The sequence below is a fragment of the Letharia columbiana genome, assembly GCF_014066305.1.
Source record: "Letharia columbiana isolate WasteWater2 chromosome Unknown Sc0000008_s0, whole genome shotgun sequence".
Lineage (NCBI taxonomy): Eukaryota > Fungi > Ascomycota > Lecanoromycetes > Lecanorales > Parmeliaceae > Letharia > Letharia columbiana.
The window spans coordinates 52777-65694 of NW_023501044.1; the positions used below are offsets into that span (position 1 = coordinate 52777).

At 51.8% G+C, this 12918-nt stretch overlaps 6 protein-coding genes across 6 annotated transcripts; 2 read left to right on the top strand and 4 right to left on the bottom strand.

The window, feature by feature from the left end:
* Window positions 1-975: 975 nt before the first annotated feature.
* Window positions 976-1743, top strand: HO173_003370 (uncharacterized protein; the record flags this gene model as incomplete). The annotated part of the gene is made up of 1 exon (XM_037305297.1): window positions 976-1743. One exon carries the CDS (start codon window positions 976-978, stop codon window positions 1741-1743), a length of 768 nt encoding a protein of 255 aa, XP_037167705.1.
* Window positions 1744-2451: 708 nt separating this feature from the next.
* HO173_003371 (uncharacterized protein) lies at window positions 2452-4652 on the bottom strand (the record flags this gene model as incomplete). The annotated part of the gene is made up of 2 exons (XM_037305298.1): window positions 2452-3459; window positions 3510-4652. 2 exons carry the CDS (start codon window positions 4650-4652, stop codon window positions 2452-2454), a joined length of 2151 nt encoding a protein of 716 aa, XP_037167706.1.
* A 247-nt stretch (window positions 4653-4899) lies between these two features.
* HO173_003372 (uncharacterized protein) lies at window positions 4900-5364 on the bottom strand (the record flags this gene model as incomplete). The annotated part of the gene is made up of 1 exon (XM_037305299.1): window positions 4900-5364. The coding sequence occupies one exon, from the start codon at window positions 5362-5364 to the stop codon at window positions 4900-4902; it is 465 nt and encodes a 154-aa protein (XP_037167707.1).
* Window positions 5365-6134: 770 nt separating this feature from the next.
* HO173_003373 (uncharacterized protein) lies at window positions 6135-6548 on the top strand (the record flags this gene model as incomplete). The annotated part of the gene is made up of 1 exon (XM_037305300.1): window positions 6135-6548. The coding sequence occupies one exon, from the start codon at window positions 6135-6137 to the stop codon at window positions 6546-6548; it is 414 nt and encodes a 137-aa protein (XP_037167708.1).
* A 275-nt stretch (window positions 6549-6823) lies between these two features.
* Window positions 6824-8878, bottom strand: HO173_003374 (uncharacterized protein; the record flags this gene model as incomplete). The annotated part of the gene is made up of 5 exons (XM_037305301.1): window positions 6824-6897; window positions 6960-8112; window positions 8169-8371; window positions 8426-8666; window positions 8720-8878. The coding sequence occupies 5 exons, from the start codon at window positions 8876-8878 to the stop codon at window positions 6824-6826; spliced, it is 1830 nt and encodes a 609-aa protein (XP_037167709.1).
* Window positions 8879-10294: 1416 nt separating this feature from the next.
* Window positions 10295-12374, bottom strand: HO173_003375 (uncharacterized protein; the record flags this gene model as incomplete). Its single annotated transcript, XM_037305302.1, has 3 exons — window positions 10295-12094; window positions 12262-12293; window positions 12350-12374. 3 exons carry the CDS (start codon window positions 12372-12374, stop codon window positions 10295-10297), a joined length of 1857 nt encoding a protein of 618 aa, XP_037167710.1.
* Between the last annotated feature and the right edge of the window lie 544 nt (window positions 12375-12918).

The window sequence follows — 12918 nt, forward strand, 5'->3', positions numbered from 1 at the left end:
CCATACTCTCCAGGACGGAGACGTGCGGTCTGCTTCACAATGCCTGATTTCCCCCTGTATGCGGGAACGCTGCCGATTGGAAAAAAAGAATGGAAATAAAGGAGGCGCAGGATGAGTCTCTCGAAATTACCGCGCAGGGTAGCAAAACCTCCCTCGCGGACGACTCGGAAACACCCGCTGAGCACGACCCTGACCATGAGACGCTAGAGGAGCTAGTGGCCCGGGAAGCGGCCATCTGACTGCGGCATGGTTTGAAACGACTCCAGAAGGCGGAGTAAGCGCTTCGGAGGGAGATCTCTTTCCTGGATGGGCCCGGGCAGGTGCAGCGAGGCGGCAGTGTTCGTCTTGGTTAGCCAATCAGGGAATATTTCCCCAGAGCGAGGCACTCGCGGCTGATTGTGCAACAGGCTCAGGGCAGGTCCAAACCGCGCTACGGGTCTTGGGCAGATGCTGTTCGTGTTTTGAATTCTCGAGGGGGGATGCGAGGCAGTAGCATACTTTCGACACGTAGGGGTATCACGCAGGAAACCGCAAAGGTGATCTGGCTATACCTTGCAGGCGAGAAATGAACCATGGTGAGCTTCGAAGAGACAGCCCCGCTTTGCGAGTGTGCGACGAAGTTGTGGAGGAACTGGGGAAAGGTTTCGGCCGTGTCCGTTGCAGATTCGTCTCTGGTCTGTTTCAGTCGCCACAGCCGAACCGCCAAAGATGATGTGAGTCGGCGCTACGAGCGAGTCACGAGTACGAGAGGTTGATTCCGACTGGATTCCTCGCAGCTTGCGATTTCCAGTGCAAACGTAAACCTGCGTCCCTCGTTGCTCGAAGATGGCAGATTAGGGTCTACCCAACTTCGTATCGTTCCCGAATCCGCGCTCCACGAGAACGACAATCGGACTCCTGGATCGCAGTTTGGCTCTAGGCTGACGAGGGGACAGGCCGAGTCCCTGTCGCCTGTACCGTCCTCTTTGAGAAATCATGCCTGTTGCGAATGTGCTTGTCACGCAATACATCGTGAGGCATCCCAAAGGCAACGGACCATGCCCTCGCCACTGCGTTCATTTCATCACCTTCGGTCTCTCTTACGGATCGGCGGAGGTGCACGGCTGCCCTCTCATCCTTGAACTGGACTTGTCCAAACATCGGCCGCCTCAAAAGCACCTCTGTGAAGAATTCACTGGGCGGAACAGAGAGGTTGCCGAGAGCTTCTTTTCCGTCCCCGCGAACGAGGACGAGTTTCACCGGGCCTTGGGAGAGCTCGAGCAAAGGATGAAGCGTGAACCGCGGGGAGGTTGCGTCGCGGTCCTGATCAATTGCACGGCGGGCATGCATAGGAGTGTGGCGATGGCGGAAAGGCTGGCGGAGGCGGTGTGGAGCTGGGGTGGCTTCGGAGCCGAATGTTTGCATCTGGACCTCTGGAAGGGCATGACGATACAAGAGAAGACGGCGGCAAGGGTGGGCGACACGGGGATGTGTGAAGGAAGACCAGCGCGAGGACATCGACGCTCGAGGCACAGGGTACAAGCAACGTCAGAAACACGAGCGAGCGAAAAGAGGCCGAGAGGACCAGCCGCGACAGCGGATGCGGTGCTACCCCCGGGAGAAGCACCTGTACCTCAGAAGACGGTATCGTGGGCGACAGCGAGACCCGTGGGGGAACCGCACCTTCAGAAACGCGAAACCGCTGGCAGATCGGCTGATACATGGGGAAAGGATGAAAACCGAGGCAGAAGGCTTACTTCATGAGCAGGTGTGGCCGGGTCAGGCTATCTAGCGCTTTGTTTTAGTTACCGAAGTCTTTTGAGTTCCGTGGTCATGTAGTCTCCTCTTTCAAAAAAATATATTTTTTTCAGCGGTCTAGAGGTTGTAAAACTGAAAAGTCATGCATAGCGAGGATCTCAATTCACAACAGGAGAAAGCTCTCCTCCTTTATCAATCAAAATAAATCGGCTCTTGCTGTCAAAGGATCTTAAGCAGAAACAGTTGGACACACAAAAAGAAAGATTTGTGAAACCGTCGCTTTCTTCTGGTACTGCGTCTGAGTTGTAAGAGACGACTTTAGCAGATTCTACGATTCCATCAAGGGTTTTCGCCCTCTATGCATCATGTTTGCTACACACTCTTATCTGACCTTCAGCTGAAGGCCTCGATGAATTTCTTCCTCGCTCGACGCAGCTTGTGTCTCCCAGCGCTTCCGTCTCCTTCGTGTGAAAATCATGTATTGTTCACGATAGACTTTAATCAATATCGGACATTTCGAGGCTCATGCTTCTGATAATTTAGCTAAGCTCTCAGCTGTTCCTACTGTCTATCGCGGGTAGGATAATGTGCTAGAAAGAGTAGTGCATGTTTGGATTTGATGGGACTCAGATTCGTTACCAGACCAGGGGATGTGACGCTACTCCCTCTAGTCACAAGATCCTCCTCACTTCCGCTCTTGACACTTGTAGAGTACTAGTCTCCACTCTCCATGTCGTCCTCGTCTTCACTCTCGTCTTCAAGGCTACTCTCACTCGTCACGCTAGAACCCGACAGGCTCCAGCATCCTACACTGTCAGCACAAGATTTGCTTGTACTAGAGGTTAGCTCGGAGGTGCAAAGCTCGAGTGTTTTGCATGGTGTAGTGTCACACGAAGTATCTAGCCAGGCATCCGTAGCGGATCTCTTCTGTACTTCAAGCACAGAGTCGTCTGGATCCAACTGCTGTCTTCCTACCCTACCAAGGCTCATGTTGTCCTCGTCTTCGATCGAGGTGGGTATAGTTGAGGTGTTTGGCGAGACATGACGTGTTCCGTTTGCCCCCGCGATCCATTTGTCCAGAAGCGGCCTGCATTCTGCACTGACCCTAGAGATAGAGATCTTGCCCCGTTGCTCGATTTCCTGCTGTTCAGCATGCCGCTTACAAACAAGGATTCTGACATGACGGCTGACTTTCTTATACGGCTTGCCCGTCTCCAGCTGCAACGTGTCCTGCACCATGTTCCAGAAGCCCGAAATATTTCCCCAATCAACCACATCTTTCAACTTGAGGCATATCTGAAGTAGGATGATTTCATCTTTCGGCTGGTAGTACAACTGAGTTCGCCTAGATTTTGGCACATTGTCTTTCCTTTTCACATCCTTTCTCATAAGCCCAGTTTGCGCTGATCTTCTCGATTCGTTCGGAGAAGCCGATGCTTTTGGGTATGATCCGCGAGATCTTGTGCCACGTGTTCCAGCCAATTCTTCAATAGCCATTGTTGGCTTCTTGTCGTTTTGAGAAGCCGATACTCTTGGGTGTGATAGACGAAGTCTTGTAGTACGTTTCGGCGCGACTTCTTGGACAGCCAGTGTTGGCTTCTCCTCAGCGATGAATTCCGTTCTATCTTCGATGTACGCTTCAAAACCAGTCGGTTCTGGAATTGCAGGCTCAATGGCTCTCGCAGGGTCCTCATTGCCGTTCATGTCATGTATACAACGACGCTGTGGCATGAGTCAGCTAGCTCTAATTGGATCGTAGGTATACTGCTGACATGTCTGTTGTGGCAGTCATTGCACGCTTTATGTATGTTTTGGCCCAGCGGCATACCATTGATTGGTTTGTGTTCGACACGTTTCATGGGTTTCGTGAGTGCCACGGTTTCCGCCGTATGATCGGTCTTCTCCGCTGTTTCTGTCACTGAGGCCAGTTCATTCTTCGCTTTCTGCACAAGCTGCTTCTCTTCAGGCATTTCTTGGCTGGCTTTGACTTCGAGAGCAGAGAGAGGCTCGCGAGAAACTATTGACGGGCTAAGTCCTGGCACGGCAGCATCTGTCTCATTTCTCCTTTTGTCGTGAGCTTTCAAGCGGTCCTTAAGTGATGAAACCAGACCCTGGGACGGGATACAGCGGCGGACGCAAAGACTGCAAGTATCTTCCGGACTCATTGTATCGTAATTCTCGGCTGTCCTCGGCTTGGCTTGGAATTCGTCGTCTTTTTCCAAGCGCTCGACAAGGTCGGAGTTCTTACCATGGCAGAGTAGGCCACGTGCTCTGAGTTCTTCTCTCATGGCACTCTGACTCAGGTTCTTGTAGCGTATGGGGAATACTTTGTCTGGTTCTTTTTTGCTGCAACCTTTGCGCGTGTCTTGCATCGGTGCTGCCTGACCAATCGGGGTTGTAGGTTCATGGATCTTTTGCGGAGCACAAGCGGATATTGAATTAACGATAGGTAGTTGAAATAGAGGAACGAAAGGCGAAGGAGCAGTAGGTACGGGGAGTGGATTCCTAGAGATAGCAGATCGAGAGGCAGTAGCAGCAGGTGGAACGTTCTTGTTGACATTGGGGTGATCGGTATCAGCTGCAGGCGGTCGGTCCTTGGTGGCATAGGGTCGAGGGCCAGCAGCTGGGAGCGTTAGGTGTTTGGAGACATAAGGTCGAAATGCAGTGCCTGCAGGCGGTATATTCCTAGAAGTATAGGCCGCAGGGTCAGCAGCTGTGGACGGTAGGCCTCTAGAGATACATGGTCGAGGCGCAATGGTCTGTGGTTCCTTGAATGAATAGGAAGGGAGAGGGGTTGGCGGTGTCGCGAAGTGTTGAGTAGGTATAGTGGGATGTTCGGGCGGGTGGGAAGGGCGTTGCACGCTCCTCTGACAGTCTGCCATGAGTCCGCCAAGGTACATGTTGTAGTCCGTCATGGTCTCTGCTGCCGAGAGGCTCGAGAGTCTAGTCGACGCGCAAGAGCGTAAATTTAGCGTGTGAATAACTCTTGCAAAAGCTTGGCATCACGGTTTGTCCCCACCGCAACACTTTATAGGTGGGATTACAAACTCGAAAGACATGTTTTAGAGCTTAATTTTAATTTTTGGGGACAGAGCTGTAGCTATTTCCTGAATAAAGATACAGACAGTACAATTCGTTTCGACTAGAACTTTCATCAAGAAGTCATGCAGAACCCCTCCCGCAAAACTTCGCAAACCTGTCCCCTCTCTCCAAGTCCCTCACGACCAAGCAACGCCATCGACCTCTGCGCTTGTTTATGCGCACATGATGGACGCTTATCGCTTTTGAAGCACACTTGACTCCAGGGCAGCGGAGCTTACGCTGGGGGGGCCTGGGGTTGAGTAGATTGCTTGTTGTGATTTTGCAGGGGAAGAGTCCGTCTCCGGTTGCTGATTCTGGACTCGGTTTCGTCTCGACAGATGTCTCACTGGTTTGGTACCGATGTAGACTTCTGCCTTGCGTACGGGCGGGCTTCGAGTTTCCATGAGCATGAATATTAGCATAAGGAGCCATGATATACTCATGGGGCTCCCGCGTCAGCTTGAAGTCGGTCTCTTCTTTGTATATACGCGTCAAGCGCATCCCTACCGTGATGACACCGTCTGATAATTCTCCGATGTGCCACATTTCAAGAGGTGGCAGATCCTCGAATGTTCCTTATTTTTCGATGACCGCACATTGGTGGTTATCGAAATCGGTGCTGTCCCGTTCTTGCTCGACATATGGTTTCGAGTACAAGTATGCTTAGGTCTACCCTCAATTGTAATGCCGCTACTAATATTTCTCAGTTCTGAACAATCCATCATACCTTTTGCGCTGGAAAGCCTTTTATACCATTCTGTTGCCTCTAGTCTATACGCAGACGAGCAACGTGAATAATTACAATCCGAACACGACAAGGAGCGGAGAGCATGACATGAAGAGACCGCGTCAGTCTCGCGAAATGCCAGCGACAACGTGGACGTCTTCCCGGACAGCATTGCTGTGTTCCGACTCGATCAAGTCACAGAGAGCTTCTTCCGTCCGTCCGATCGTGACGCTCCGCAACGAGTCTCCAAATATATAAATGCATACGATCGCGCAGAGCCCCGTTCGCCGTAAGGTGACACGAGGCCCTTTTGGTCCGTACTCCACCATTACCCATCGGCCACATCCCAACACTCACGTGCGTCACACCATATCCCCGGAAACCCTCCCCCAATCTGCTCTGCTCAGCTCCACCCCTCCGCCCCACTCTCCCCTCCCTGAAACCCAGCAACCTCCACATCCCCATCCCACCCGCCAACGGCGCCTCACGCAAGAACGCCGGCGTCAGTCGCTACAACCGTGAATAAAGCACAACGATAAAAAAAACCAACCGCTCCGCTCCGTACCCTTGCATCTATTCTGCCCAGGCCATGGCCAGCTCGGGACGGATTTCAGCCAAGGAGTGGGAAAGGGGTTCGGATTGGGAAGTAGGCCCCGTGTCGACGCGGCTGGAGATACACGTCGTCGCTGGGCTGGGCTGGGCTGGGCTGGGCTGTGCGGTGGGTCGGGAGGAAGGGAAGGAAGTCCATACGAGCTATTTTCATGCATCATCAACATTTCCGCAGCGATGTCTGTTCTGTTCATCTAGGAAACGACGCCATAAACGACCGACATCGAAACAGAGTCGAAAGAGGAACCATCCAAATCCGGTACGGCAGACCCCAAGTACTATACTCCCACCACAGATCCTCGTCAAGCGCGTCGAATGCAGAGCTCGCGACGCCGCTTCGAGCTTTCGATTAGGAATATCGCCGGATGAGGAGTACACTGCGGATGAATGGTAAAGGCTGGAAGGGGAATGGTTTGGAATGGTAGGGGGCTTTTAGATCTTTTGGGGGGATCTGGCTAGTTGATGGAGACAGTAGGAGGTAGAGCGAGTTCGAAGTGTGCATGGAAGGAGCAAGAATGCACCTGATCGCTCCGATATGAAGGTGTGAATATGGACAATGAATGCTAAACGAGCTATGGACATAAAATAGGGAGCGAAAGAATTAGGGATATAGTGTACATGAAAACTCTCATGAAAAATTAACTCCGTCGCCGCAAGCGTCAATCAAAATTAGTAATTAGCAGACGAGTCGCCCGCAACAGGCACAATCGTACTCGTCACAACGCTTCCTGGAGGCGCATAGCCTATAGGTGACTTCAGGTCAGCAATTTTCGCAGGACCGTTTCGATCTCGAGGCATCACTCACCGCCTAAATTGGTAACTGCAGCGGCCACCTCCCTCCAAAATCCGCATACACTCTCCGTCGTCTCACTATCACTAATCACACTAAAGCCCAAATCTCCCGCATTCAAAACGTTTGTCAACACATCAGCGTTGCTACTCCCAGCTTTAGGCCAGTTGATCGCGGGCGGTATATTAAGCAGCTTGGCATAGGTATTCGGATCTCCACTTCTCGCATGTGACACGATGTAGGATTGATAAGTTTGTGCGAAGGAACCAAAGCCGGGGATGAGCGGGAATGGTGCATTGTCGCCGAGAGCTGTCAAGTCTACGTTGAGGTCGTAGAATGTGGGAAGGAGATCTGTACCGTGGAAGCCTGGCGTGACTGAATATTGAAGGTTGTAGTTGATCCCGTTGTACGCATCGCTGAGGTAGCGGACGTTGCATTGGAACGAACTATCGGCCAACAAAGCTTTGGTGCGGTCGAACTCGGTAGTGTAATTAGAGCTTCCGCTCATGACGGGCGGGTAGCGTGCTTCGATCACAGCGTTCACGCCAGCACTTTGCCCGTAAGGTGGAAAGACTTCAGAGACGAAGGTTGAGAACTGGGCGTCGGTTGTCACGTCCGACGGGACGAATATGAAGGCTTCATCGGAGACGTGGCTCAGGATCAACGAGTCGATGTCTTTGTAAAAGTTCCCTGATGCGTATTCCAGCACAGCCAACTGCCGAATCAAACTCCCATCAGCAGCCGGCCCAACAGCAAAAGTCCCCTCGGGGCCCTGCTCGTTCAATTTCGTATTAGCGCTCTGCAAAGTCTCCGCGCTCGCAGCCCTCAGACAAGCAAGGCCTTGACCAGCGCATCCAGCTAACGTCGTAAAATTCTGGAATGTCTGCTCCAAACCTCCTTTGCGGTCAAATAAGAATTGAAAAGCTGGGCTCTGCATTACTGCTTTGCTGAACAGAGGATCTTGGCTTCCGCCAAAGGAGACGAGATGGTGCAATATGGAGCCTGCACCGGCTGATTCGCCCCAAGCAGATACTTGGGTTGGGTCGCCGCCTACAAGGGAGATGTAAGACTGGATCCATTGGAGGGCAGCGCGTTGGTCGTAGAGGCCGGCATTCGGGAGGCCGTCAGATTCCATCGTCGTACCGGCGAGCCAGCCGTAGGCGCCGAGCTGATTTCTTGTCAGAATTGACAGGGGCGAACATTGGCTAGGAAAGGTGGATCTACCCGGTAATTACTCGCGACAAAAATAACATTCCCGCCTGACTCCTGTAGTATACCGGTCCCATCGTACAATGGCAGTATGTCTCCAAAAGAATCTTTGCCTCCAAAGATGTAGGCTCCTCCATAGAACCAAGATACGACCGGTAGCTTCACCGATGGGTTCTCCACGGCTGCGGCTGGAACGTAGATATCCAAGAACAGACAATCTACGCTTTGATCAACACTCTTTTACCTACTGCGGGACAGAAACATGGACATACCTTCACTAGCATTGGCAAAGTACGGGACTGGTATCCCCGCCAGAAATTGATTCGCAGCCTCCCCAACCGGACTGCTGGCGCCAGGTCCCGTCAATTGAGGCCCTTTCAGAGGTGCTTGGATACAAATGGGGCCGTAAGAGCCATCTTGGACTTCGGTCTCCGTCTCCGGCGCAGCTGGTTTAGCCCATCGAAGATCTCCGACGGGCGGGGCGGCGAAGCGGATGTTTTTGAAGGTGTAGATCTGTGAAACAGATTAGAGGTAGGCACGAAAGAAGTGTGGAGAGAGAGGCAGACGTCGCCATCGGGGTTGTAGTTGGCGGCCTGGTATGTCGCATATGGTAATTTCAAGGTAGGCAGGGAGCCCGCTCGCTTATCGAAGCTAAGGCCTAGACCTGCTGGAGCTGTACGACATAATGCCGCCAAGGATAAGGCCAAGGCTAGTGTTTGCTTCATGTTGGATCTCCGAAGTGGTCATTCGAGGTTGGTGAGATTGCAGGCATGGTGTTGGGCCCCAGCATAGCTTTATGACGGTCGTGGCTGCCATCAAAAAAGGAGTAAGGAAGGGCAAGAGTGGATGGCCAACCTCGGCACCTGATTGTGGGCGATGAGATGCCATTAGCGTGGATGGTAGAGCAATGTAGTCACAGCCATACAAGTCATTTAAGAATGTAAAGTCAGCTGCAGTATCAAAGGTAGATGCCTTGTTCGGATGGTAAAGGAGGCATCTGGAGGGATGGAATTGTGAGGCGGGATAGGGAATATCGGTCATGGTGCCAGATGCAGGGGCCCGACCGAAGCTATTCTCGGTACTCTCCCGCTTTCCCGCCTGCCCCACTTTCTACTGGCCGCGCCTACGGGCCTCTCTCACGCGAGTCACACAAACATACTTTAATCCCAGTCACACACAAAATTCAAGGTATCGCCGAGCCCCTAAATGAGGCACCACAGCCATTGGTAGAGCTATCATGCATACCTGACATGCATAGATCAAATGATGCATGAATTAAGTCGGCAGAAGGACATGACACGCCCCACATGCCGATGCCGTCCACCTATTATTGTCTCCGCCTTCGAGATTGCTGATAGAAGCATTCCAATGGAGATAAAACGTCCGTAGCATGGCCAATAATGATGGTAGAAGGATCTCAACCAATATCCGTGCGAAGATGGGATAATCCAGGCACGCCAATAAGCTGTTGTATCGTGACGTAAGAGCGTTGATTAGCCCCCCACACACACACACACACAGAAGCGGAGCCCCGGTCAAGTGGCAAACGGGTGGGAAGGGAGTCCGTTGGATTACCGTCCTCATGCAACAGATCTTAGCGTCGTGAACTTGCGACTCAGCCGCATTGCTGATGCAGGTACCTCGGAAAGTATCTATCTTGCACGGCAGGTACTCAAGAGGCGTGCAACCATTCATGACTTGCTCCGAAACGTTCGAGCGAAGAGGGAAGTTGTCCTCGGTCATTCACCAGGCCGGGACGGTGAACGGACATGAGGAAGGCGAGCTCTCTGCCAATGATCAGATACCAATTCTGAGCGAAATGAATGAAAACATCCCGATTGGATGGAGGTCCGCTCTCGGAGTTCATCTACTATTTAAAGCCGAAGCGTCCAGATGTCTATGGAGATCCAGCAAGTACCGTGATACCTGCCACAGACACGATAACGCAGGAGTCAGGAGTATTAATGGGTATGAACCTGTCATACTCTCATGATTCTCTTGTAATTCCACAGGCTTCATAGCCGACCCGACTCTCTTGAAGCCAGCTGAATAGTATACTAGTCCACGCAAGACTTGCCTCTCCGGGCTTGCCCATTGGCATAAACCCGGGGGTGCCCGCACTTGATAGCCCGACGACCCTATCATGCTCTATGTACTAACACAACATCTGGCTTCTGGTTCGCAAGACCCCACGTTTTCCCCAATGCCGCCATTTTACGCAATACCCATTCCTTCTCTTCCGGTTTATCCAACATTCTGCTGATCGCTTTCAATGAGAGTATGATGAAGATGGGCCCCAGAAATGCCGCGGTGGATACATTTTCGACTGATTTGCAGATCTGGTGGGCGCAGTGTCTGTTTTCGGCCATGTACATTGCCCGTCGCTTTGCGGTGTCGTTTGGGCTCATGGTGGGACAGTCGGATGGGCTGGTTGCTGCTGGTGTTGAAGATCCAGTGGATCTAGTCCTCATAGGCACGTCTGTAATTGGGGAAGACGATATCCGATCTGGCAAGGTTTGCGGGGTTTCTCCGCTGCTCGTGACGTTGGTCTTTCTTGTAAGAGCAGCGCTTTCGACATCTCGGGGCGGCGTAGACTCTGCGACGATGACACTGGTCAAGGTCTCGCGAGAGAATACCATGTTGCGCGCTGCAAGTTTTTGGGCTGGTGTCATCGGTTCCCGGGACGTTTGGAAGGTCGATTCCATGGCTGAAAGCTTAGCTTCTAGCCCAATCAAAGCGATGTTCAAGACTTTCAAAAGCGTCCAGTAACAGCAAAAAAAGGAGGCGACAAGAATGCCATGGTACTGATAGACGGTGGGAAACACCTTGTCGTCGACAGAAGATGGTACTTCTGTGGGTTCTTGTCCGGCCTCCGTCAATGCCTCAACGCATTTCTTGTGAATGGCTTTGTGATTCGACCTGTGCATATGCCCTCGGCGGACCAGATCCTGCAGCACCGAGCGATCCCGGCCCCCACTCGCCATGTAGTGTACCGCCTCCATAACGTACCCAGGCTGCTGCACAATCTCCTGAAAGAATGCCTCTCGCGCGTCTTCAAACGCACTTTTACTAGCCGAGGAGTCGTGAATCTCTTGGGATAACTTCCGCCATGGCGCCAACGATAGGAAACATGGCTTCCCTGTATGGTACGATTCCAAAACTATCGAGTATCGGCAGGCTAGAAATACAGCTTTATCAAACTCCGTACGGTGCCGAGCCACTCCACGGAGCTGCATTAGATGGGCCGCCCCGCCCGCATGGCGGACCCACGAGTTATGTTCCGTGCAGTTCAGCAGTTCGTAGAATGTGAGGAGAACCGTCGCACTAAGAGTGTCGGAATCAAGCCCTTCTGTTGGGTCTTGGAGAGATTGGTTCAATTTGAGTAGTGTTTTACCGTAAATCAAGCGGGAGTTCTGCACCAGATTTCTGTCCCGTGTTTGGCGGCCCAAAAACGAGAGCGATATGGCGCGGATAGCGTGATTAAGGGTCGAAGATACTTCGGTACGACTTGCCATTTGAGCAAGCCAAATGCTGTGGCAATTGAAGGTTGGTGCGATGTGCACGGGATTATCCGACACAACTGTACCGAGGAACAATGAGAGCAGCTGGGATTGGTATGCTGTCGGTGACAAGATGGACACCAAAGCGGATCTCTCGATGTCTTGGGATCGTCCACTGTTATCCGGTACCGGATTGATGCCACTTTCACGAGAGACATCCTGGGTCAAATACTCGAAAGGCGCAGAGTTGACAGGTCTACTACCGGAAGAAGTCAACAATGATGGGGGTGACCCCCTATCGATAGGTCTTTCGCCTTTATCGTCCGTCTTGTATAGATCCCGAATTGATGGGCCCTCGTCTACGAAGCTTATAGTCTGGTAGCCAGGACATTGCCGACCAGCTTTTCGGCACCGCAGACAGGTAGGTTGCTCTTGGTCGCACTAGACAGCAAGTCAGCGCATGCGATAGGCTGCAGGCTAAATTATCTTTGCGTTTCGATGAGGCTCTTGATTTTAATGATCCCAATCCGGCAAAACCTGAGGTTGCCCCCTAAGCATGTGGGTTGAGACATGCGCGCAACAATGTCGGCTAATTTGGACTTGCTTACCTTGACACGGCGTTGTACACATACTCGGCAACCTTCGCGAGGGTGTCAGCCAACCAAGCGATACAAAGATTTGAGGGCCATTAATCACCTTTGCTTCTTGGTGCTTTTACCATTGTACGGTTTTGAGTGACGCTCTCTTGCCTTCCTTTTTGAGTAGGATCAAGATCGGTCTAGCATTAGGAGCGCTTGGGATGACGCCTTTTGATCGCGAAGTGTGTTTAGGTATATATATCGATGCAACTGCCAGTAGCATATATAAGATAAATCATTCGGTAGTGGCCGGTTTCTCTCACTGCTCAGCCTCAAACGTGGGTTAATTAACTTTTTAGTCTGCATCAGCCACTCAGCTGTCTCGCGAAACACCACGAAAAAGGTTAGCCTGGAAACTATACGAGATCTACACCAACAATGCTTGAAATTTCTTTTATCTTGCTCTACCGATATCAAGATAGAAAACCTAAATCTACAAGCTATCTCAATTCTCTCAGGGTTGATCCCAATACAAGGGACGAGCTCTTGCCATAGTCTGCACGCTGCATCAACATCTGTTGCTATGTCCTTCCGTCTCTGTCGATATGTGAAAATCTCTGCGTCTATGTTACGCAACTCGTCTTCGGTCTTCGGAATCGGCGTAAAGGCCCAGATCAAATTTGTACA